This window comes from Sinocyclocheilus anshuiensis, unplaced genomic scaffold, assembly GCF_001515605.1.
Source record: "Sinocyclocheilus anshuiensis isolate Anshui unplaced genomic scaffold, SAMN03320099.WGS_v1.1 scaffold283, whole genome shotgun sequence".
NCBI lineage: Eukaryota > Metazoa > Chordata > Actinopteri > Cypriniformes > Cyprinidae > Sinocyclocheilus > Sinocyclocheilus anshuiensis.
In genome coordinates this window covers 3,778,897-3,804,009 of record NW_015549605.1, presented here as the reverse complement: position 1 = coordinate 3,804,009, position 25,113 = coordinate 3,778,897, and the positions used below count along the sequence as shown (strand labels likewise).

Genomic DNA, 25,113 nt, shown 5'->3' with positions numbered 1-25,113 from the left:
GGAGCGGCGCTCCAGTCAATCCACTCCACAGCCAATCACGGGCCCCCTCCTTACTCGGGCCCCGGGGCTTCAGCCCCGCCTAGCCCAATGGTTAAAACGGCCCTGCCTTTAAGCATGTTTAGCTTAGTTAACGGAAGGCTACCTGCTGCCATCAGAGCAAGTGTAATTACTGCATTCACGCGCTCCTCGATGCTCTCGTTTCCCGAGTTCTGCTTTTAAGTCGGAATGTGAAAACAACATGGACACTCTCGTTACTACAAAGATGTGTTGGATCTGTATTATTAGAGCTTTCCGACTTGAGTTACGTGCATTTTCTCAGTCGGGAAATTATTTTTCACATGCGGTGCCAGTGATGATACTTCTTACGTCCGTTTCGGAGAACCAGAGGACAAATATTTCAATCGATCGCTCAGGCATGGCACCGAAATGAGGCACCTGAATTTTGTTTTAATCATTGCATATTAATCTATTGAACACTGGGCCATCAGAGCAAGTGTAATTACTGCATTCACGCGCTCCTCGAATGCTCTCATTTCCCGAGTTGTGCTTTCAAGTCGGAATGTGAAAACAACGTGGACACGCTCGTTACTACAAAGATGTGTTGGATTTGTACTATTAGAGCTTTCCGACTTGAGTTCATTAATCAACTTAATTATTTCCTGGATTTTGTATCACCATAGTCCATAAATGTATGTACATGCAGGAAATGGGATTCAAATCGAAAACATTTTCCCCCATTTTGTGTCCCCCCCACTTCTCAAACCAAAGTTACACCCTTGCATATTGGTACCGGGTTTCGGTACCCAACCCTATTCATTGTTAGTTCATGTTAGTTGAGGATCATTAAATACTATTGACAGATACAACTTTAGATTTTTTAAATAATGTTTTAGTAAATGTTGGAATGGACATTAAGATGAATAGATGGTAAGAAATATTTTCATTGTTAGTTACTATAGCACTTAATGTTAATGCAAGCTTATCATTAAGTGTTACCAATGCAATGTGAGTCGCTTTGGATAAAAGCGTTTGCCAGATTTTTTGGTCCTTCTCTGATCTTGAACTGTTGTTGGAAAAGATTCTTTTATGTTTTACATAAAAACAACAGCATATGGTTTGGAATGACATGGGTGAATAATGAATAATAACAGAATTACAATTTTTCTCTGAACTCTAGTTTCAAAACAACATGCCAAATGCATCCAAGATTTTTTAAACTCACTGTTACAGGTGACTCCAGCGTCCTTTAAATGTTCACAGCTCTGTATTCCCCATTTTGTTGATGTACAGTTCACCAGTGAAGCCTCACTCCCAGTACACTGTGCATCATCTATCCATACTGGTCCTACACCTGGTCCAAAATAAGCAGCACTCTTTGCCTCAATCACTTTCCCACAATCCAGCTCTTTACATACGACTGCAGCGTCTGTTAGACCCCAGCCATTATCACACACTGTTCCCCACTGACCGTTATGAAGAACCTCCACTCGTCCAGAACAAGAGCTAGTGCCATTTACCAACCTTATAAAGGCTAACATAAAAAAAAAAACAGAGTAAGGGATTAGAAAAGTTTGGTTCTATTCAGTATATGCAATATTTATGTAGCTTTCATCCACCTTCACAGATGACTCCAGCATCTTCAGAATTCACACAGTTATGTGTTCCCCATCCATTTGTATTACAGTTCTTCAGTGAGGACTCCGTGCCATCACAGTTTACATCATCCATCCATATTTGTCCTGATCCTTGTCCAAAATAAGCAAAACTCTTTGCCTCGATCACATTCCCACAGCCCATCTCTCTACAGACCACTGCAGCGTCTGTTAGATCCCAGCCATCGTCACACACTGTTCCCCATATTCCATTATAAAGAACCTCCACTCGTCCAGAACAAAATCCGACACCATTCATCAACCTCAGAAAAGCTTCGACTGGAGGTCCATTTCCAAAATCTGTATGAATTATAAAACATGTAATGGATGTGCTTATACTTCAATAAGTAATGAGTAATTCAAGAGTACTTTATGATATAGAAACATAGAAAACAATGCCTGCATGATTCTTCATACCCAATATGAGAATGAGCCACAAGGAATTTAACATTGTGCCCTGAAAGAAGTACAGAATTATTATTTTGACTGTGTTATGTCAGAAATCAGAAAAAAGCAACTTCACTGTACATTTTTATTGCTTAAAAGTAGTTTCTGCACATTTTTGGCACAAAATGTCTTTACATTTATTTTTTGCAACCAGAAACCATATTTTACCCTATTTGTATTGTGCATACTAATTCAGAGTTCAATTCCATAATTCAGTAACTACAAATTATGCAATTAATTAAAAAAAGAGTGAGAGAGGGAAAGTTCAAGAGCTGGTAAGCAATCAAAATCAACTACACCAGAAATAATTACGAATACTGTCAGTATCTAATAAAATACTATGTCTAATAAAAGCATACAGTGCAAAATACAGTACCTAATAAAATCTGTAAACTAAAGGCAATGATTTATTATTAGATTTCTTTAACCTGTTAATATGTCAGTCTCTTCAGAAGCGTCTTTGTCTCTGTCACGGCATGAGATCAAGTTAAGGAGGTTTCCAGGTGATTTTATTTAGATGTAGGATCAGCTGATGTCTTGGCTCCTCCCCTCAGATGACCTTACAAGACAACGATTAATGTCAGAAAGAAAGCTCTTACTATCAAGCAGTTCATCTTTCAGAATGCAAACCCATTAAATGCTCTGAAAGTGTTTGATTAAATTGACAGACACGAAACCAAGAATACATTTCTTGTCTGTGATATATTGTTGGATGCACCATTGGATGTTTGAACAACATTTAACATGTGTTTTCATGATGTGATTTGATTTCAATGCAAATCCACTCAAATGTGAAATATGGGAATGGGAAGTTAGTGGAAACCATACTCATATAGCTGTTAAGAGAAGATCTGTCAGTATCATGAAACTCCCTTTACAAATTTGCAAAGACATGTAAACTACATGGGGAAAAAAATGTCAACATTCACGAACGCTAGAACTCTAGATTTGTTTGAGTTTACATGAACGCACTGGCCAACCCATCACGCCAGTGAGGTTCTTATGCATGAGACAAAGTACTGAATTGGAATTTTCCATAGCCAAAATGTGAAGAAACTGTTTCTATTACATCTCAGAGTTAAACTTATATCTACGAGATGCAATAAAAACAGTTCCTTCACATTTCAGGTATGGAATATACATTAGGTTAACAACACATTCACACAACAAGTCAAAAAGCTCAGATATTCATGATCAAATATTGATGAGGAGATAAGCTTGTTGTCAGTAACTTCCAATAAGCTAATTTTATGTCCCTGTAAACAAATTACGTTCTACAGAATTTCCCTTAAGAGAATTAGAATGGGAGGTTTGCATATTGTTCAGGTTGAAATAATAATTTGAATATGTGCAGCACTGTAGAATTCAGCAAAACATGTTTGAATTCCTAGATGTTTTGTTTATCAAATGTGGATTTCAGTATTACTTACGTGGCAGATAAAAATTCACACGCATGTGTAAATTCACATTTATATGAATCAGTTTTGATGGTGTTCATGCTGAATAGTAGCTGTGGTCAAATAAGAGGAAAGCAGCCCACGTAACTGGCACACGTCCAGTTTAAATAGACTACGTACCTAAATCCCATAAGAAGAAGCTACAGAAGATCTAGCCAGGTATTACCTTAAAAACATTTGCACATACATATAATGAGTGTTTTCTTATGCATTTAGCATACATTACGTTTTGTTCAAGTGAGATTATAGGGGGTGTGTTTCAAATATTATTTATTTAAAACTTAAAACGGCATCAAACGTAAAATTATGTGACACTTAAAATCTTCAAACTACTTTTTAAGCATTCTCAAGTGGACATAAAATTTGTCTTGACAAACTTTTTAACTTACTTTTAATAATATTGTTTGTCTCTACACTGAGTCCATACTTGTAACTTTTTTTATTTTAAATGCTTACTGCCTATTATATGAAATTCAACAATAAAATAAAAACACATGATACATTAGTACTATTGAAAATGCTTAAATACTAAATTTCTTTCATGCATTCATTCATGATTGCTAATAATAGAACCACACTGAATTTGCTTTCAAATGCATGTACATCTCTTTATAAATAAGAGCAGCAAGATGAAGCTAAAATGCTTTGTATGAAAATTCTAGAGACGATAAACCAAGGAGTATTTCATATCTAATGTCATATGAAATTTATTTGCAGCCAATATGATGTGGTCCATGCAACTCTTTTTGCTTCTGGGTAAGGAGACCGATGCACTGACACAAAACTTTGTTGTTTATCTGTCGTTGTGCCAATAATATCTTTTGAATTAAGGGCTCATATAAAAATCAATGTGCATCTGTGTGGCGATCTAACATGCAGGCTCCATAAATGTCACTACTGGAATCAGATTGGTCAATGGAGACTCTTGTTCTGGACGAGTGGAGGTTCTTTATAATGGAATATGGGGAACAGTGTGTGATGATGGCTGGGATCTAAAAGACGCTGCAGTGGTGTGTAGAGAGATGGGCTGTGGGGATGCGATCGAGGCAAAGAGTGTTGCTTATTTTGGACAAGGATCAGGACAAATATGGATGGATGATGTAAACTGTGATGGCACGGAGTCCTCACTGAAGAACTGTAAGACAAATGGATGGGGAACACATAACTGTGGACATCATGAAGATGCTGGAGTCATCTGCAACTGTGAGTAAAAAACAATCAAAGAACTGAAGTATTAATATCGCACATTTTCTTTTTATGGAATGTACTAAATAAAATAAATTAATTTAAAAAAAGTTTGTTTTTTTTCAAATGCCATGCCTTTTTCTCCAAAAGAAATAGATTTTTAGGTACATAAATATATTTAAGACAAAAACTTTTTTTTTTTTTTTTTTATATATTATTTGTGTGGATAACAGCTGTCAGGTTGGTGAATGGCATCAACTCTTGTTCTGGAAGAGTGGAGGTTCTTTATAATGGAATATGGGGAACAGTGTGTGATGATGGCTGGGATCTAACAGATGCTGCAGTGGTGTGTAGAGAGATGGGCTGTGGGGATGTGATCGAGGCGAAGAGTGCTGCTTCTTTTGGCCAGGGATCAGGAACGATATGGATGGATGATGTACAATGTACTGGAAATGAATTTACCCTGAAAAGCTGTTCTTCAAATGGATGGGGAATACACAACTGTAACCATCAACACGATGCTGGAGTCATCTGCCAGTGTGAGTCAAAAATATTCAGAGAATTTAAAATTTATTTTAAAATAAATGCAATAGAATTGACATTATGTGTGGATAATAGCTGTCAGGTTGGTGAATGGAGACAACAAGTGCTCTGGACGAGTGGAGGTTCTTCGTGGCGGTCAGTGGGGAACAGTGTGTGATGATGGCTGGGATCTAACAAACGCTGCAGTGGTGTGTAGAGAGATTGGCTGTGGGAATGTGATTGAAACAAAGAGTGAAGCTTATTTTGGACAAGGATCAGGACCAATATGGATGGATGATGTAAATTGCGCTGGCACGGAGTCCTCACTGATTAACTGTAGGACAAGTGGAATAAATGACTGTAGACATTTTGAAGATGCTGGAGTCATCTGCAGCTGTGAGTCAACAATTGACAAATTTTATATTGTACATTTTCTTTTTTAAGGTAACAAAAGAAATATTAAGAAAACGTCTTTCAAATGCCATATTTCATTGGCCTTTTTCAATTACAAGACATAGTAAGGTATACAAACGCATTACATATAACAACAACTTGTGTCTTTCTATTATTTGTGTGGATAATAGCTGTCAGGTTGGTGAATGGCAATGACTTTTGTTCTGGAAGAGTGGAGGTTCTTCATGACGGTCAGTGGGGAACAGTGTGTGATGATGGCTGGGATCTATCAGACGCTGCAGTGGTGTGTAGAGAGACGGGTTGTGGGGATGCTATAGAGGCAAAAAGTGCTGCGTATTTTGGCCAGGGATCAGGACCAATATGGATGGATGATGTACAATGTGCTGGGAATGAATCTAGACTGAAAACCTGTTCATCAAATGGATGGGGAATATACAACTGTAACCATCAACAAGATGCTGGAGTCATCTGTAAACGTAAGTCAAAAGATTTGCCTTCCTGAGCAACTACCACATTTGAATTTTCAGCACATTTACACAAGGAGTGGCAGCAGATCAGTGTAATTTCAGCTGGAATGTATTATGTTTTAATTTCAGTCACACACATAGCAACATCTACACTATAAAGCAACTTCATCTGGCAAATCAAATTGTACAACAAAACACAAAACCTCCATGTTTCATGAATCCATAATTAATAGAAACATCATTACTGCTGCTGTACCTATAATGTAATGTGCAAAAATAGGTTACAGCTTAGGAAAACTCCCCATTATACTGTTGAATCGGTCCTTCATTCCTACATGTTTGCTATTGTTATGTTTAGGTTCACTGAAACGGTTCCAGCATTTACATCTTTAAAAATCTTTTTTCAGAAATCAGGAAAAAGACAGTCATGAGGCTTAAATTTAATGTTGATCCAAAAACTGACCAAAATGACAAAAGAAAAAAGATGGAGATTTTGGAAAAGGTGAGCGCATGATAAAAGGTCACAGAGAACAACAACTCATGTCACATTGTAGCTGTGCATCTACTGTTATTTTTTTTATTTAGTATATTTTTCCTTATTATTTTCACAGATAAAAGAGATATTGAAAGATTCTGGAACTTTTACCCTACGATGGAGGATGCAATCTAATGGAGAAGTGTTTCAGAAAGTTAGGAAAAATAATAAAAATCCTCTATATTGTGAGAAAAACGTATAAACCCTTTGTTTGCTGCTATATATTTGGATTAATGTGCGATAGTATATACATTGATACATTAATCACACAGCTTTCATGTTTGACTACAAGTAAATCTGACCCTACCATTAATTGTATAAAATGATTGATTTCCATACACAACACATACATTATCATTTAAAGGTGAATATATTTATTTATAGAAGTGACAACCGCATTTTACAAACAAACTAACCTGAAAAATTAAGATGGTGACAATATTTACATTTATAGTGGTGTGCATTTAAATTGAGTCTCTTACAAAAAATTATTTGAAACATGAACCTGTTTGTCCTGTTTGATGTGTTTACATGTATTGCAATACACAACTGACATTTCAAAGCTTTAGGCAAAACTTTTTTTCTGAATAAATAAGCACAAGGAAGTTTTACAATGGTCCCTGCTTTCCATGTTCATGGTGTAACGAAATAAATCTATGGCACCTGGAAGATACAAAAAAAAAAAAAAAAAAAAAACACTAACATAAATTCATTTGCTGTTAAATTATATTCTAATTAATACAAATACCCAGTTTTAAACATAACAGATCCAAAACACACAACTGGTGCTATGTTTTCAAAAACAACAATCAAAATGTCTATCAAAATCATCAAGGCATTAACCACTAAATGAGGATGTCACAGAAAATGGCCTGTGAATTGACCCATGTAATATTAATTGTAACAGCTATGGACTTATTATTTTTTTTCACACAATAAGTCTGAACTACAACTGCATATATTTTAGGCCTTCCACTGCAGATTTCAAGCCAGCACATTCAGAGGGCCTGGATCCAAACCATAACATTTGTCATTTCTAGCTTTGTAGCATTTGAGATAAAACAATTCCCTCTTTTGTCACACAAAAATTGCCCAGAGGTCATCTGTTTTTCGAGCTCATGCACTGAATGTATTACACAAATATCCTCCAGTTTAGTAAAGACCTGAGAGAAATTAGAAATAATTTACTTTATAAGTTCTGTATTTAATTGCACCAAGGTTCACACTGATATATTTTGGAGGACTGAAAGATGAGGGGATGGAGGACACTAATAGGACTGCTTTTCTCAAATTAATTGGGTTATTAAAATTCCTGGTATGGGCCCGGGAAAAAAAAAAAAAAAAAAAAAAAAAAGAATGAATGAATGTAAGTAAACAGTATCCGTACGTCCAGCCTTCCTACCAAGTTCCAATCCCCACTATTCCTAATTTCTGTAGTGAGGATCCTAAAGAGTTTGCACGACTGAAAATTGCACTGGAGAATTTGCTACCTGCTTAGGCTACAGAACGTTTTTAAATTCCAAATACTGATTGATCATCTGAAACAAGAGAATGCCTTGCTCATTGCAGAGTAATTTGTCAACAGCAACATCAGCAGGTATCCATATACCAACACTATGAGGTCTCTGACTGCACTTTATGGCCAACCACATCAACTCGCAATATAAAGAATTGCAGAATTGATGGATGGCCCAAAAACCAAGAGTGGCGACATTAAATCTTTCTGACTATATGCCCTCAAAGTGCTGGACCAACTTGGAGCGAAAGGACAGGTCAACTGCAAGCAGTAAAGTGCTTCTGAAGGTCAGCTGAGCTGTGCTCTTCAGATGTTCTCGGTTACAGACACAAACAACAAGAAAATTCTGTACCAACAATGGGGAACATTTACAGAACCCTTGCGAGCCAGTATGATCGTTAGGCTTCTTAATTCCATTCACAACAAGATCCAAAATCAATATCCAAAGCAGGAATGGGATGACCCAGATCTTCCCAAAGATCTGCTTCAGGCCTGGTTACCCTGGCTGAGTGAACTATCACAACTACCCTATTTCACGTTCCTAAGATGTTACACCATTGCAAATGCTGACCAATCATGCCAGTCAACACACTATTCCTATATTTTGTGATGCATCAGAAAGTGCTTACGGATCAGTCGCATATCTCCGCACATGTGATAAACGTGGCAAGACCCAAGTTTCATTCATTGCTGCACATAAGATCGAGACAACAGTCAAGCGACAACAGTCTATATACCATGCCTCGAACTCTGCTGCCCTCACTGGCACTCAGCTGGCTGCAACTTTGAGAAAAGAACTGACCATCAAGATTGATCAAGAACTATACTGGACTGACTCCACATCTGTATTGACTTGGCTTCAGTCTGACTCATGCAACTACAAGGTGTTTGTCGGAACGTCTGGTTGAGATACAAGACCTTACCCAAAAGCCTGGTGTTATATCAATTCAGAGTTGAACCCAGCAGATGATATTAGGGGACTCACTCTCTCTAAACTCTCAGTGCAAACCCAATGGAATCAACGTCCACAATTGTTAACTCAGCCGGTTAGTAACTGGCCCAACAGATGATGTTGTATGCGATGACATCCAAGAATGCCGCAGTTCTACTTTCTGTGGAGCGATATCCTCTAGTCGCACTGATATCCAAGATCAGGGATGGGCAAAGATACATCAAAATGTAAAGGACATACACATATACACTTATAATAAGTGCAATTGCACCAAGCACATCACATTCTATTACTCATTCATCCAAACTGATTGGCTAACGCTATTTTTCCCCTTGTCAGTGCTCTTTTATTCTTTCATGTTAACTGACGGCAAATCTGAATGATGCACTATTTTAACTTTAATCAACATGTACAATTGACCATGACATCCCCACCTTATCTTATTCCAGAAAAGTCACTCACCCAATGCTGAATGGAGTTGTACAGCTGCAGCTCACGTGATGAATGTTGGGGTTGGGGGAGGGGGTGTGTCTGAACTAAATCAGCACCCTGATAAAGAGGTTGACTGGCACAAAGTATTTTATGTATTTTGAAAATACAAAAATACTAATCTTAAATGTATTTAAATATAAATTACATTTGATTTTTGCCGAAGGCTTTCAAATACAAAATACAAAATAGTATTTTGTATTTCAAATACGTATTTTAAATACATGTATTTGAAATACTGCCCATACCTGTCCAAGATATTACTCAGTACAACTCACTTCAAGATCTGATTTAAGATACTGCTATTTCCCTTCATGGGGTGGTGGAAAAAAGTGAACTCTCTGCTAATGACTATTCACAAGCTGAACAGGAACTTCTGAGACATGCTCAAATTGAAAGCTTCCCAGAAGAAACAGCCTAACTCTGGTTAGGTAAACCTGTATCTAACTTTAGTCATCTATTCACTCTAGCTCCAGAGTATGACCATGAAGCCAAATTAATCAGGGTAGGTGGACGCCTCTGCAGATGTGATCACTTGGACTCAAACATGCTTAACCCATTTGGCTTAGATCCAGCTCAACCTCTTACAAAGGTTCTGATTCAACATTCATACATACATACAGTACATACATACATCCAGGACCTGAGTGTGTGTTCGCAGAACTGAAATGGAAATATTGGATTGAAAGAGGCAGAGAAGCAGTGAAAAAACACCAACACAGCTGCTATGAATGTAAAAAGTGACAAGGGAAACCAGGAAGTGAGTGAAGTGAAGTGACGTGTGGCCAAGTATGGTCACCCATTCGTGGAATTTGTGCTCTGCATTTAACCCATCCAAGTGCACACAAACAGTAGTGAACACACACACGGAACAGTGGGCAGCCATATTGCTGCGGCGCCTGGGGAGCAGTTGAGGGTTTGGTGCCTTGCTGAGGGGTCTCACCTCAGTCGTGGTATTAAGGTGGTAGAGAGCGCTGTACATTCACTCCCCCCACCGACAATTCCTGCTGGACCTGAGACTCGAACCTGCAACCTTCGGGTTACAAGTCTCTAACCATTAGGCCATGACTGCTCAGAAATTCCTATGATGGCTGATCATCCCCAGTCTAACCATAGACTCTTCCATCCTGCCTTCTATTCAACAGTATTGATTGTTTTGGCCCCTTTCAAGTTAAGTTAGGTTGCAGATGTGAAAAACGCTGGGGGATATTGTACAAATGCCTTACTACCAAAGATGTCATGTTGAACTCCTTTCGAGCATCGACACAGACTCCTTTCTCATGTCACTAAGACGGTTTATAGCTTGCAGAGGGAAACCATATGAACCGCTTTCAGAACATGGAACGAATTTAAAGGGAGGTAACACAGAACTTTAGAATGCCTTCATTGCACTTCACCCAACCTTAAAAGAGCATCAGCTTCCCAACATATCCATTTCCATCTGAACCCATCAAATGCACCAAATTTAGGAGGATCATGGGAGAGTGTGGTTAAATCTATCAAGACAGCACTGCATACATCTCTTGGTTCTCAATCGGTGTCAGACGAAGTGCTGAACAATGAACATGTGGAAATGGAGGGAATAATAAACTCCAGACCACTGGGAAATATTTCCTCACACACAGCCGATGCTAACCCCGTAACACCTAATTCTCTCCTCATGGAACATCCCACTTCTGCATTATAAGTTGTTTACCCAGAATCAGAAATGCTCAGTTTCAAAAGATGGCAGCATAGCCATATTTTAATTGAAAACTTCAGGAAATGTTTCATAAAGCATTACCTCCCAGACCTGCAATGAAGGGAAAAATGGCAGAGAATCTAAAAACTATACTATACTACTATAGCCAAGGTCTTTCCGGGATTAGATGGGCGAATTTGTACAGTTGTAGTGAATGTCAAAGACAGAAGTTACACAAGGCCTGTAGCTCGCCCAACCAGACTGCCTGCCCTACCTGATGACAACAACGAAGACGAACAGGCCTTTCTTTATTTACAAATTTGTTAAACAAATTTAGGGGTGGCTGTACAAAAGGCCTAATTTTAATGATGCTGGTGCCACCTATTGGACACTTTAATTTGTCACGTTTATATATATCTCTGAATCACATGACCATTATTTCTGTAATTTCTTTAGTTTAAAGGGGTCATATGATGTGATTTCAATTTTTCCTTTCTCTTTGGAGTGTTAAAAGCTCTTGGTGTATAAAGAAGATCTGTAAAGTTGCAAAAACTAAAGTCTCAAATCCAAAGAGATATTCTTTATAAAAGTTTAGAGTCAACCACGCCTACCTAAAACGGCACATATCTACGTCACGATGTGGGAAGATTTGCATAACACCGTCCAAATGTTCACGCAAAGAAAGAAGGCGTAACTTTTATTTTTCGCTGTAGTATTGTTGCTGCCGCCATGTCGTGAAGGCGCTGTGTGTTTCGTTGTGAAAGCGAAACTACTTTGTTTGGTCTTCCAAAAGAGGACGATATCTGCTTCGTCATGCCTAGAGCTGATCCGTGCTGGTCGCTGAGGAAATACATCAACTTCACGCTGTGGATCGCCGGATCGGCTTTCACTGTGGACGAAGCGGAGTCCAGCCCGGGGTCTTCACACGTGGTTGCTGCAAACCCGCCGGCCGCGCCGTTCTCAAGCCCGCTGGCCGTTCCTCACTCTAGCCCGCCGGCCTCGCTCACTCAAGCCCGCCCTGTGTGACACTGTGTGTTTCGTTCTGAAAGCTTCATTACACCAAATACACAAAATAATGTTCTTTTTAGCAACATCATATGACCCCTTTAAGGCAGCAGAACTGTCAGTTTTTTATTGACCTCTGTGCTGTTCTGGTCTAATTTCAATCGGATATTTCTTCATACAGTGTGCGTACATTTTGAAAAAACACTCTCATACTGATGTATGATTCAAATGGGAACGGTAAATAAGTTTATTGTGGACATGGACCGAGTAATTTATTGTCCTGCCTGGATAATCTGTAGTGGTTGCCACATTGATTAACTGCACCTTAAACTTCCACACATAACAAGGTTCCATAGACAAGTCAATGTTTAATTTGAAGTTTTCCTGGTTAACAAATTAAACATACAGCCTGCAAACTTCTTTGATAAAATGTACATGAATTCTGAGGTAAAATTTTGTTTAACAAATATGATCTACTGTATTTGAATATAAATGTAACATACATGAGGGAAAAGCAGACCATAAAACTGTCACATGTCCACAGCACATCTCAAACAGACTCAATCTGAGATAAAGAAGAGAACCATTTAGCAGGTATTAATAACACAGAAATCATATTTTTTTATTTATTTAATTATATATTTTATAGCTAGCTATGCTTATATAGATAATATATTATAAGAAGGGTTATTGTGAAAAATCGGCTACTTTGGACACTGTAAAATATATTTGATTACAAAGGACTAAATACGACTGAAAAAAAACAACACTCAATTATACAATTGTCTGTTCTATTTACAGAAACAGAAGTGCCATTTTATGAATGAACAACTGTGCTTTAGCAATCTATTATTCCAGCATCATCAATTTTGAATTTGCATACATGTAAATTTGTTTTACTTTTTGGCTAAACCAAACTTTATTGACTTCAAATAATAGTTCAACAAAAATACATTTTGAATGCGATGGTAACAATTTATAGTAAGAGCCCATTAGTTAATGTTAGTTAATGCATTAAAAAATATAAATTAAAATGAGCAATACATTTTTTACAGATTTATTAAACTTTAATATAAAAAATGCAACACACCACTGCAGCGTCTGTTAGATCCCAGTCATCATCACACACCCTTCCCCACTGACCATCATGAAGAAACATTTATAATGGTATGCATTTAAAATTGGTATGCGTTCAAATATTTAAAATTATTTTAAATATGAATGTGCAAATGTGCTTGTTTGTCCTGTTTGCTGTGTTTATATATATAGTGTGATACACAACTGACATTTCAAAGCTTTAGGCAAAACATTTTCTGAATAAATAATCAAACACAAAGAAGTTTTACAATGGTCCCTGCTTTCCCTGTTCATTGTGTGACGAAAAAAATCAGAGCACCCAAAACAAAGTAAACAGCAGAAACAAAATATCAATTGAAGGCATGCAGGTTTTGGCCACAAAGATCCTCTGTGAAAGAAAAATAAAAATGTAAAACTGATTTTCGTTACATGTTAAATGTTTATTTGCTTTTTGATTTAATATATTTAATATATTTATACATCAACCTCTTAAAATAAGTGAGAAAATTTGCTTAAAGGGATAGTTCACCCAAAAATTTAAATTGTGTCGAAGATTGCTGGTAGCCAAACAGCTGATGGTCCCCATTGACTTCCATAGTATTTATTTCCCTACTATGGAAGTCAATGGCGACCAACAACTGTTTGGTCCTTCAAAATTCTTCAAAATATCCTATTTTGTGTGCAACATAAGAAATGTATACATGTCGTTTGGAATGACATGAGGGTGAGTAAATGATGACAGATTTTCATTTCATTCATTCAGTGAACTATCCCTTTAACTGTGTATTAATTTATTTGGTGTTACATTTCTATACATAAACAAATTTATCCTGAGTAAAGCAGATTTCAAAAAACAAAAAACTCTTGGACTTTCTCTCTTCCTGACTGTGCACCAGTACATTATATAACACATTTATTTTCCATATAGCCTATACAATATTCTGTCATCCCCTGGACTGTCTGTCTTAGATCCCAGTCTGTACTGTTTGTGTTTGTCGGGTCTCAAATCGTCATGTTCGTGTGTCACCAGCCATTCCTTGTTGTGGATATCCCGTGTTCTGGATTGCATTAAAGCCTGTTCCTTGATCCACGCCTCCGCGTCGTTCCCTCCGAAACAGTTCCTGACAGAAGACCCGAACGACAAAAAGAAGTATTGCGTGTTCCCCTCCGTTTGTTTTCCGCATTTTGTACAGTGTTTTTTCCCCCTATGGATCACCTCGCCGCTAAATTCACTGCCCTAGCCCGTAAGGACCTTCCCATCTTGGAGTATGCTGTTGAGTTCAGCCAGCTCGCCGCTGCGCTGAACTCACTGTTCTGGATCGGGGCAAATTATCGCCCCGTTGACCTCCCAGACACCACTGGACTGAGCTGGAGGGAGGCGATCATCCGGTGTCTGGAGAGCGTCCGGCCCCGATCCAGAGCACAGCCAGACCCAGAGCCCAGACCCCCATCACCCCGCTGCGTGGAGCCAAAGACTATAGAATACCCAAGACGTGTCACTCGTATAGTTTTGAATGGGGAAAAATGCAACGCTCAATATGGCCGCGCAATCACAGGAAGCCCCACCTTCTGGATGAAGGAGCCAATAGCTAATCGGCAAAGTCAGCGCATCACTGCAGCTGCCGTTAGAAGTCAGCGTTTTGAGACATGCACTCAGGACTGCACATGCGCACTGGCTGATCTAGCCTGAATAATAAGCTTTTTATAAGGCTATTTGAGCAAAATAAACAACATTTATGACACAGTTGATATCAGATTTCTTTGGTGATTTCAAATATGAAATTTAATCGCAAGCTTAGTGAACAGTTTTGCAGAATTTGATGTTTCCCCATTCAAAGAGATAGGAGTTGCACTTGCATGCCCGTGAGGCGTTTCAAAGATGGCTGCCGAGTGACATGACTTGTCTTAAAGGGACTTTGGCGGAGTGTCCGAGCCCGCCGTGACCGACGAGCCTTCGCCACACGGAGCGACAGAGCTGAAGATCGGCGTGGAGCCGGAGCTGCTAGTGACGTCAGACCAGGTGCGAGAGCCGGCTACAACGCCCGCCACGAGGGAAAAAGCCGTGGACAGCGAGAGCACGGAGAGAAGCTCCGCCCACTGCACCATGGCTGAGGGTGAGCTTATTGTGTATCTGGGACTGCTGAACTTTGAAGGGGACCTAATAGACTGGGAGGCAGATATATATGCGGACATGCCCATTCTCCTCCCACCTTCCTCGGACTTACCATTCTGCCCTGAACTGTCTGCCAGCCCTGTCGTTTCCATGTGTGACGCGCTCCCAGTGCTGGGAGTCGCGATTTGGTGTGTGTGGGCAGCGCACACCAGCCCTGAGAGCCCGGAGGCTCAGAAATGCACACGCACCCTCCCGCTCCTGCCTCCTCCACCACTGTCGTCTGGCAGCCCCTCTGCTCACCCTCAGCCTACCATCTGTTCGGTGCGAGCACAGCGGGTCTGCCAGTCTCCATCATCAGCATGGCTGGAGAATCCCTTGTCTCCGCCTCCAGCCTCTCCCAGACTCCGCCTCAGCCCATCGACCCAGCGGCTCCACCATGGCCCCTAGCTCCCTCCTCTCCGACGTGGCCCGGCAGTCCACCAGCTCCCTCCGGCTCCGCCTTGGTCTGTCGTCGAACATCCGTCGCCTCGGGACTCCACTCCTCCGGCTGCGCCTCGTCCCTCCGTCCCTCTGGCTCTGTCAGGCTCCTCCTTCCCTTTGGCTCCTCCTCGGTCCGATTGCTCCGGCTCCACCGCGGCCTTCTGAATCCCCGCGTCCGCCTTGGTCACCTGAGCCATTTGCTCTGTCTTAGCCCTCCGGATCCTCCCTGTCGCCCTGGCTCATCGGCTCTTCGTCTCTGCCTCAGGCTCCTCCAGCTGCTCCGCCGCCATAGGTCGGCCCCCTGGAGTCGTCAGCCCTTCCTTCTCCATGGCTCCTCCCTCCATTGGCTCCACCGTGGGTCGCCTTCACGGCTGTGGCCTGGGTCCCACCTGGCTCCGACTGCTCCAAGTCCCTCTTGTCTCCTCCCTGGCTCCTCCCTCCGTCTGGTCCACCCTGGCTCCTCCTGTCTCCTCCCTGGCCCCTCCCTTCATCTGGTCCGCCCTGGCTCCTCCCTCCATCTGGTCCGCCCTGTCTCCTCCCTGGACTCTGTTTGCTGTCCTCCACCTAAACCTCCTCCTGAGTTCCCCTCCGTCCCTCCCTTTGGTGTTCCAGTGGCACGAGGACGCGCCTTCCGGGACGGGGGCGAACTGTCACACTCCTGGACTGTCTGTGTGTGTTTCTCTCCCCATGTGCTCTCCGTGACCTAGTTTTCCCTCTTGTTAATCATGTCATTTAGTTCAGGTGTGTCTTGTTAATTGTTTCCCGTTAATCTCGTTTCCCCGTGCATTTAAATCCCAGTCTGTGCTGTCTGTGTTTGTCGGGTCTCAAATCGTCATGTTCATGTGTCACTAGCCATTCCTTGTTGTGGCTATCCCCTAGCTGTGTTCTGGATTGCATTAAAGCCTGTTCCTTGATCCATGTCTCTGCGTCATCCCCTCCGACACAGTTCCTGACACATTCAGTATTGTATGTAGAGTGAAGTAACTGAAAGATTAGTGTAATGTCATTATACTTACTATGTAAATGCATACTTTTGCACATATACAGTCATATATACAGTACATAACTGCCCACACCTATACATAAACCTATTGATCTTGATGTGCTTTATTGTATTTCATTTATTGTTTATTTTTCTTAATTTTATTTAAATGTTCTTTCTTTTTTCCTGTGCTATATATGTATGTACGCAGAGCTCCTGGACACCACAACAAATTCCTTGTGTGTTTGCCCACACTTGGTGAATAAATCTCATTCTGATTCGGATTCTGATTATAATTAGGATTAGAGTCTGTCATTCAAAAAAGACCTGTGAATATAACAGGTTTATAATTTAAATCAATAATACATAAAGGTTTACATATACAGTATTTTGAAAAGATAGTCCAACACCTCCTTTTACAAACCTGTGGCTGTTCTCTGCTGGTGGAATACCTGCTCATCAGGCTGTGTTCTCCATTTCACTTTATACGTCGCTTTACTTCCAACCACATTTCTAATCTGTGAAATTTGATGAAATTTTTATTAAGAAAACACCCAAGCCAGACTGAGTACACTTACTGAACATTCCTTTTGACATTTTACTTCATCAAAATTTTAAACTTTGAATGAACTATTTTTATTGCAAAGATTGTTTGATAAAAGTTAACATGAACCTTACCTTTTCCAGAAGGATATTCTTGATTTGTGGATCATTCACACTGACACCAGTCTTGGCTTTCCCCACAATCCTCACTACAATTTTTCTCACAGTTTCTTTAAAGTAATACATTGAGAAAGAAGAATGATTTGTCATAATGGCACCTTGTCATTGCATTTGTTAGGAAAAATGGTATGTGAATGACATAATTCTTAACCCTCCTGTTTAAAAACAGGGTACAACTTTTGTGTTGGGGTCAAATTGACAAATAGTGGTGCTCATTTAAATTGTGTCTAAAATAAATAAATAAATACACAAAAATAAAATAATAATAAAAGAAATAATTTAAAGATGAATGTGCAACATGAACTTGTTTGTCCTGTTTGCTGTGTTTACATATAGTTTTATTTACATATCAAAGCTTTAGGCAAACCATTTTCTGAATAAATACTCAAGCAGCAGGAAGTTGTACAATGATCCCTGCTTTCTCTACTTCATTGTCTGACAAAATAAAACAATGGCACCTGAAAGATTTAAAAAACTGCAGTTAATGGAGACATGCAATAAAAGATGCAAAACATCAACAAAAGATACACATGGAGGATTTAATTGCTGCTGATTGGATCATTAGTGCTCTGATAAAATGTTTACAGAAATTACTTTTCAACAAAACCGTTTTTTATCACTCTTCTTATTGTGGAAGAAGAGAAAAAAGGTTTTTGTTTACTTCACCTAGTGCTAGCGTAACGGAGGCCAGCGGGTAGGTGCTGTGCAGGTTAACCTCACTCCCCTGATCTAAAGAGGCGCACTACACTGACACTATGGGCTGCAGTCTTCAGCCTCCTTGTTAGTGCGCCCACCTCCCATTCCAACGACCCAGTGCGCCCACCTTCCAAGTCCTGCTTGGAGCGGGTGCGAGTAGGACCCCGGGGGGGTACACTAGTATGACAATGACTTTCGAAAGTAACAAGCTTCCACAAACAAAGGCTCTTTGTTTCATCTCATATTTTCCTGTTAAACAAATTAGGCACACATCCAATCTTTCATGCAGCAAACCACACGTGAATTCCAAAGAAATTTTGTTTAACAAATATGATATCTATTTTACATAAAACTGTAGCATATATGGCATGAAGATAAAGCAGTCAGAAAAACACAAGTACATGTCACATATACACAGCACGTTTCAAACAGACAGACGAAGAAGAGAACCATTTAGCAGGTATTAACATATAAATCATATTTATATTGTTATAATATAATATATATTTGATTACAATATGACTAAACACAATTAGAAAAACTCACTTATACAATTAGAAAATTATCTTACAGTAGGTGTTTAGAATTTTTAGTTATTTGTCTACACTGTAAAAAATGCTTTGAAACCTTATAGGCTGAATACAATAGATTCATATTATTATTCATTCAGAAAGTAGTGTAGGACATAAGACAAAGCAATGAATGTTTTGTGTGAAGATTCAACATGAATAATATATCATATCTAATATATTTCTAGCTGCTATGCTGTGGTTCATGCAACTCTTTCTGCTTCTGGGTAAGAGCATTATGCTATACACTGAAACAAATCTTGGTCACAAATTTTGTTATATTTTCAGCACAATAAAAGCAATAAATGTCTCAGAACTATAAGTAAAATTAAATATTAATAATCTGCATCTTTGACTCTATTGCATGCAAAGGTTTTACAATTCCCACTAGTACAGACAAAATCAGACTGATGAATGGCATTGACTCTTGTTCTGGACGAGTGGAGGTTCTTCGTGATGGTCAGTGGGGAACAGTGTGTGATGATGGCTGGGATCTATCAGACGCTGCAGTGGTGTGTAGAGAGATGGGTTGTGGGAATGTGATAGAGGCAAAGGGTGCTGCTTATTTCGGCCAGGGATCAGGACCAATATGGATGGATGATGTGAATTGTACTGGCACTGAGTCTTCACTGATGAACTGTAGGACAGGTGGATGGGGAACACATAACTGCCAACATTCCCACGATTCTGGAGTCATTTGTAACGGTGAGCCAAAAATATTAATTTGTACATTCGTAAAAATTGCATATTTTCCTTTTTTAAGGAATGACCCAAGAGAGTTAAATAGAACAATATTGTAATTGTTTAATCTAACACAATGTGTTCTTGTTGAAATAAGCTAATAGTAAAATACACAATGATATGGGAGTAAAAACAACTTGTATTTTTATTATCTGTGTGAATAGTAACTGTCAGGTTGATAAATGGTGACAACTCTTGTTCTGGAAGAGTGGAGGTTCTTTATAATGAAACGTGGGGAACAGTGTGTGATGATGGCTGGAATCTATCAGACGCTGCAGTGGTGTGTAGAGAGATGGGCTGTGGGGATGTGATCGAGGCAAAGGGTGCTGCTTATTTCGGCCAGGGATCAGGACCAATATGGATGGATGATGTGAATTGTACTGGCACTGAGTCTTCACTGATGAACTGTAGGACAGGTGGATGGGGAACACATAACTGCCAACATTCCCACGATTCTGGAGTCATTTGTAACTGTGAGCCAAAAATATTCATTTGTACATTCGTAAAAATTTGATATTTTCCTTTTTTTAAGGAATGACCCAAGAGAGTTAAATAGAACAATATTGTAATTGTTTAATCTAACACAATGTGTTCTTGTTGAAATAAACTAATAGTAAAATACACAAATATATGGGAGTAAAAACAACTTGTATTTTTATTATCTGTGTGAATAGTAACTGTCAGGTTGGTAAATGGTGACAACTCCTGTTCTGGACGAGTGGAGGTTCTTCGTGACGGTCAGTGGGGAACAGTGTGTGATGATGGCTGGGGTCTAACAGACGCTGCAGTGGTGTGTAGAGAACTGGGCTGTGGGAGTGTCATAGGTGCAAGCCGTGCTTATTTTGACCAAGTACCAGGACAAATGTGGATGAATACTGTACAATGTACTGGGATAGAATCTACTTTGAAGAGCTGCAGATCATATGGAATTGCCTCCTGTAGTAGTATTAAAGCTGCTGGAGTCATCTGTCAGCGTGAGTCATAACACTTTAAACAATCCTTTTAATATGATTTTGTTCATTCAGCCCATTTTTAAAGACATAAAACCATTTTGTTTCTTTTGCCGTGTGCTTCAGCTCCTGTCACACTGGTCAATGGCACTCATTCATGTTCTGGAAGAGTGGAGGTTCGCCACAATGGAATGTGGGGAACAGTGTGTGATGATGGCTGGGATGCATCAGATGCTGCAGTGGTGTGTAGAGAGATAGGATGTGGGAATGTGACAGACGTAAAGAGAGCTGCTCATTTTGGACAAGGATCAGGACGAGTATGGATGAATAATGTGAATTGTAATGGAACAGAGTCTACACTGAAGAACTGTGTATTAAGCGGAAGAGTTCAACAAAACTGCAACCATGAAAAAGATGCTGGTGTTATCTGTGGACGTAAGTGAATAACGCTGCATTATAAAGGTCTACTGCCTGACATAATACTTCAATACCGCTGCATTTCTTAACATAATTGTTAATGTCAGTAATATGCAAACAATGAATAAAAGCAAATTTATGTCTGTCTCTACAAAAGGGGTTTTCGCAGCAATGTCATAGAAGACCAATTTTTCATTTCTCAAAGAACCATTCCTAAACAGTTTCTAAAAGATTTTTCCTAAAATTTCCTAAAGACCATTTTTTATTTTTTTTAGTGCAAAGAGCATTTTAATAATCTAAAGAACCTTTAGTGGAATGAAAAGTTTCCATGGATGGTAAAGATACTGCATGGAACCACGGATGCCAAATAAAGAACCTTCATTTTTAAGAGTTCAGACTGGTGTCATCAACCTTCCTGACCTGTTCATTTATTGTTTATTAGCCAAACTTCGACTGCAGAATGGTTCCAGCTCTTGCTCTGGAAGAGTGGAGGTTCTTCATAATGGAATATGGGGAACAGTGTGTGATGATGGCTGGGATCTAACAGACGCTGCAGTGGTGTGTAGAGAGATGGGATGTGGGGATGCTATAGAGGCAAGAAAAGGTGCTTTTTTTGGGAATGGCTCAGGACCAATATGGATGAATAATGTAAATTGTTATGGGAATGAGCAAACTCTAAAGAGATGTAGATCTCCTGGATGGGACGTACAGAACTGCAATCATTATAAAGATGCTGGAGTCATCTGCCAATGTGAGTCAAATACATACATAAAAATGAGGCTGATTACACTGCCATCCAGAACATTACTAGTCCTTGTTTATATACTGGACTAAAGTAACTTTCATCATGACCTATTATAATATTATAGTAAAATGACAGAAATTTTGTTTAATGTCTATTTCAGACAGCTATACCTATATCAATGATTCAAAAAGCTGGATTGATGCACTAGGATACTGCAAAACTCACCACCAGACACTGGCGCACATTTTAAATGCCATGGCACACGAGTACATCACACAGATGCTGCAGGATAAAGCAATCACTGATGGAGTGTGGATCGGGCTTGAACGGAGTATGCTCTTCATTTGTTCGCCCTGGCTGTGGACCAGTGGGCCGTATGTGGAGTATGCATCATGGCATCAAGAGTTTCCAAAGCACCCAGTGAGCATGTTTTGTGGAAAACTTCTTAAGGAAGAACAGGACAGGTTTGGATGGATGGATGCTTGCTGCCATGAGCGCCTGCCTTTCATCTGTCAGGTCAGTTTCTCGTCCTGGTTTAATGTAATCAGCTTTTTGATTGCATGCACTCTTGTGTTTTTTGAATGCTCAGTGTTCAATAGAGTCTGCAAGTGTCTAAAGCCTAAAATAATTTTCTTTTGTCATGTCTTATCAGGGATGAAACACTAGATGAAGCTGTTTCCTAACTTGAGTCGGTTGCTGGTAATCACAGAACAGTCATGAGTTATGATAAACATTTTTTTCTTTGTTTCTTAAGTTATAGTAATATGTAGCCCTGTTTGTAGGTACGAACTTGAAAAAGATACTATTACAAAATATTTCTTATATATATATATTTAGTTCTGTCAAACGATTAATCACATCCAAATATATAAAGTTTTATTGGTGGCATTTATACTTGTAATAGATAAATTATTTGCTGTTTATTTTCATACCATTTTCATTCAATGTTTTTCAGCATTCAGTCTTTGTGAGTTTATATTGAGATGACTAATAAATAAAGCTAGTAAACATTGGTCAGTTTGCGGCTTTCTGTATTGCCTTCTTGATAAGATGATTTTTTAAAATTAAAGATAATAATTTATTTTAGATTTGTCATGATAACAGGCGTATACATTTATATTATTATTATTATTACCAACAACAACAACAAAATAACACTAATAATAATAACAAAATATATTATTGTTGATGTTGTTATTATTATTATTTATTTTAATAGCCTAAACTGAATTATTTCCACTGCCTGTCCCATCCCCCATCTCTGTCTCTCTCTAACACACACACACACACACACACACACACACGCATCACAGACGGTTCCTCCCATTTCTGGCAAAAAGAGGGACTAAAGCCTGCTGCCTCCACACATGAGCATATATCTCTCTGGTGGATGCGTTAATGTTTTACTGACAGTTTAGTAATAAAGAGCGTCATTTTAAACGGAAGAGATGTCGACAAGACCGGGATTCTACCGGCAAGAACTAAACAAGACTGTCTGGGAGGATCCTGAACTAAATGAAGATTAATGTCTTGGGTACGATGTGTTTATTGGACCAATCAGATAAGAGTAACTGGAGAGTCAGCGAGAGGCTCATTTGATTGGCTACAAGAAGAAGGTGGCCCCGCCCTCCCCCTCACGCTTGCAAAACTCAGTTAGTGAGAGAATCGTGCCAAAATTGTAAGCGCAGAGAAAAGAAAGACGGAGCTGTACATATCGGTTTATTTCGGGAACTTTTTGCCCCACATACACAACAAGTCATTTAGACATTTGCAACAGTTAGTTTTTTACACATACAGATCGGTTCTATGCAGTCAATCCGTTTTGCAGTTCTTTAAACTGTTGTTTTTGCTTGCAAATCACTGTTCACAGGCTTGCAGTGCTTTTGACCGTCTTTTGGCGAAAAAAATGTGCCAAAAGTGTAAGCGCGGAAACATGGAAGTCAGAAGCATGCAGATCATATTTATTTTGCGTTAGCATGAAGCTGCAGTTTCACAATACATGAATTACACTTACGAGTAACAGTAAAATGCTGCAAATAATTTTTTCTTGCGCTTGAAACACGATTTACACCTTTACAAAGCTTCTCTTGCGCATGCAAATTAAATTTACGCTTAGAGTCTTATGTACACTTCCACAAATATTACCCTGCGTATGCAAATCTTTTTGACGTCATTCTACCTTCATAGTTTGACTTATGAATATTAGCGAAGTAACCGATGATTGGCTGAAGCGCCGACGTCCTATCGCTATCGAATCCTTAAGGCGTGGCTCATGAATATTACACTAGGGCGTTCAGGAAGGTTACTAAGCAACGTAAGCATGAATAAATTCATATTCATTAGCCGAGCCTTCGTCGTAGTAAGATTAGTAATTTAGCGTCCAAGAGGAGGAGAGGGTGAGGCAGGAATAAAGCTTGACAAAACAACATCCGGAAAAACATTAATCTGCCTTTTTACACAGTGATAATCAACAACTGGCAGGAAAATATTTAGCAAAATAGAACCAACATTTCATACTGAAAATTATATTTGTTGGCATTGCATTGCTGTTTAAATTGGTTTATATTGTGAAAGATGTCAATCATTCCTTCAGCAACAATGTCTGTATGACCTCATGTGGCATGCCTGTAGATATTAATAGTATTAAAAAAATTAAATCGCCTTCATCTGAGTGATGCTGAACAAAAGCTGATTTACTGTATGTATCTGGCAATCTATAAAGAACACAAAGGCAGTACTTCCTGTATATCACAGGTAGTAAAGACATTTGTGTTTTTATACAGAATGACCACATACTAAGGCTCTGATTCTGTAAATGTGTTTAGTTAGATCAGGGGTTTTCAAACTGTGGGGCCCCCCCCCCCCCCAGGGGGGCGCCAGCAACTGTCAAGGGGGGCGCGAGCATCAGTTAATTCAGAGACGTTCCCTTGAGAATTTATGAATACGAGTTAACAAATCTTTAGCCATCCACTAGGGGGAAATCTGACTCCCACTGCTAGTCGACAGTTAGAGCAGAGTTTGCTCGAGTATCAGTTATGCTCAGTGTTGCCAAGTCTGCGGTTTTCCCGCGGAATTGGGCTACTTTAACACTTGCCGCGTTTGGTAGTTTTGGGCGAGTTTTGAGTATCAATTAGGAGGGGGGGGGGGTGTTGGATGTTGGGGGGGCGCGAGTGAAATTAGACAAACTTGGGGGGGTGCATGTCCTAAAAGGTTGAAAACCCCTGAGTTAGATTGTATAAAGAACCTTCCAACATGCCCATCTGGTGCCACAATATTGCTCTAGTTAGTAGACAACATG

At 39.4% G+C, this 25,113-nt stretch overlaps 2 protein-coding genes across 2 annotated transcripts in view; one reads left to right on the top strand and one right to left on the bottom strand.

Moving 5' to 3' along the window:
• The window catches only part of LOC107658889 (soluble scavenger receptor cysteine-rich domain-containing protein SSC5D-like), a 6,625-nt gene extending 4,050 nt beyond the window's left edge, over positions 1-2,575 (bottom strand). The window contains exons 1-4 of the mRNA XM_016447598.1: positions 2,528-2,575; positions 2,070-2,109; positions 1,617-1,952; positions 1,223-1,531 (exon numbers count right to left, since the gene is read on the bottom strand). Coding sequence (XP_016303084.1) covers positions 1,223-1,531; positions 1,617-1,952; positions 2,070-2,103 — 679 coding nt within the window. The 5' untranslated portion in view covers positions 2,104-2,109; positions 2,528-2,575. The remainder of the gene's footprint in view (positions 1-1,222; positions 1,532-1,616; positions 1,953-2,069; positions 2,110-2,527) is intronic.
• LOC107658738 (deleted in malignant brain tumors 1 protein-like) overlaps positions 1-22,473 on the top strand; it is a 37,637-nt gene extending 15,164 nt beyond the window's left edge. Inside the window, exons 6-15 of the mRNA XM_016447389.1 lie at positions 4,274-4,312; positions 4,436-4,759; positions 4,975-5,280; positions 5,360-5,659; positions 5,848-6,147; positions 11,557-11,560; positions 19,354-19,688; positions 19,868-20,197; positions 21,976-22,331; positions 22,468-22,473. Of these exons, the coding sequence (XP_016302875.1) occupies positions 4,274-4,312; positions 4,436-4,759; positions 4,975-5,280; positions 5,360-5,659; positions 5,848-6,147; positions 11,557-11,560; positions 19,354-19,688; positions 19,868-20,197; positions 21,976-22,331; positions 22,468-22,473 (2,300 nt within the window). The remainder of the gene's footprint in view (positions 1-4,273; positions 4,313-4,435; positions 4,760-4,974; positions 5,281-5,359; positions 5,660-5,847; positions 6,148-11,556; positions 11,561-19,353; positions 19,689-19,867; positions 20,198-21,975; positions 22,332-22,467) is intronic.
• The last annotated feature ends 2,640 nt before the right edge of the window (positions 22,474-25,113 follow it).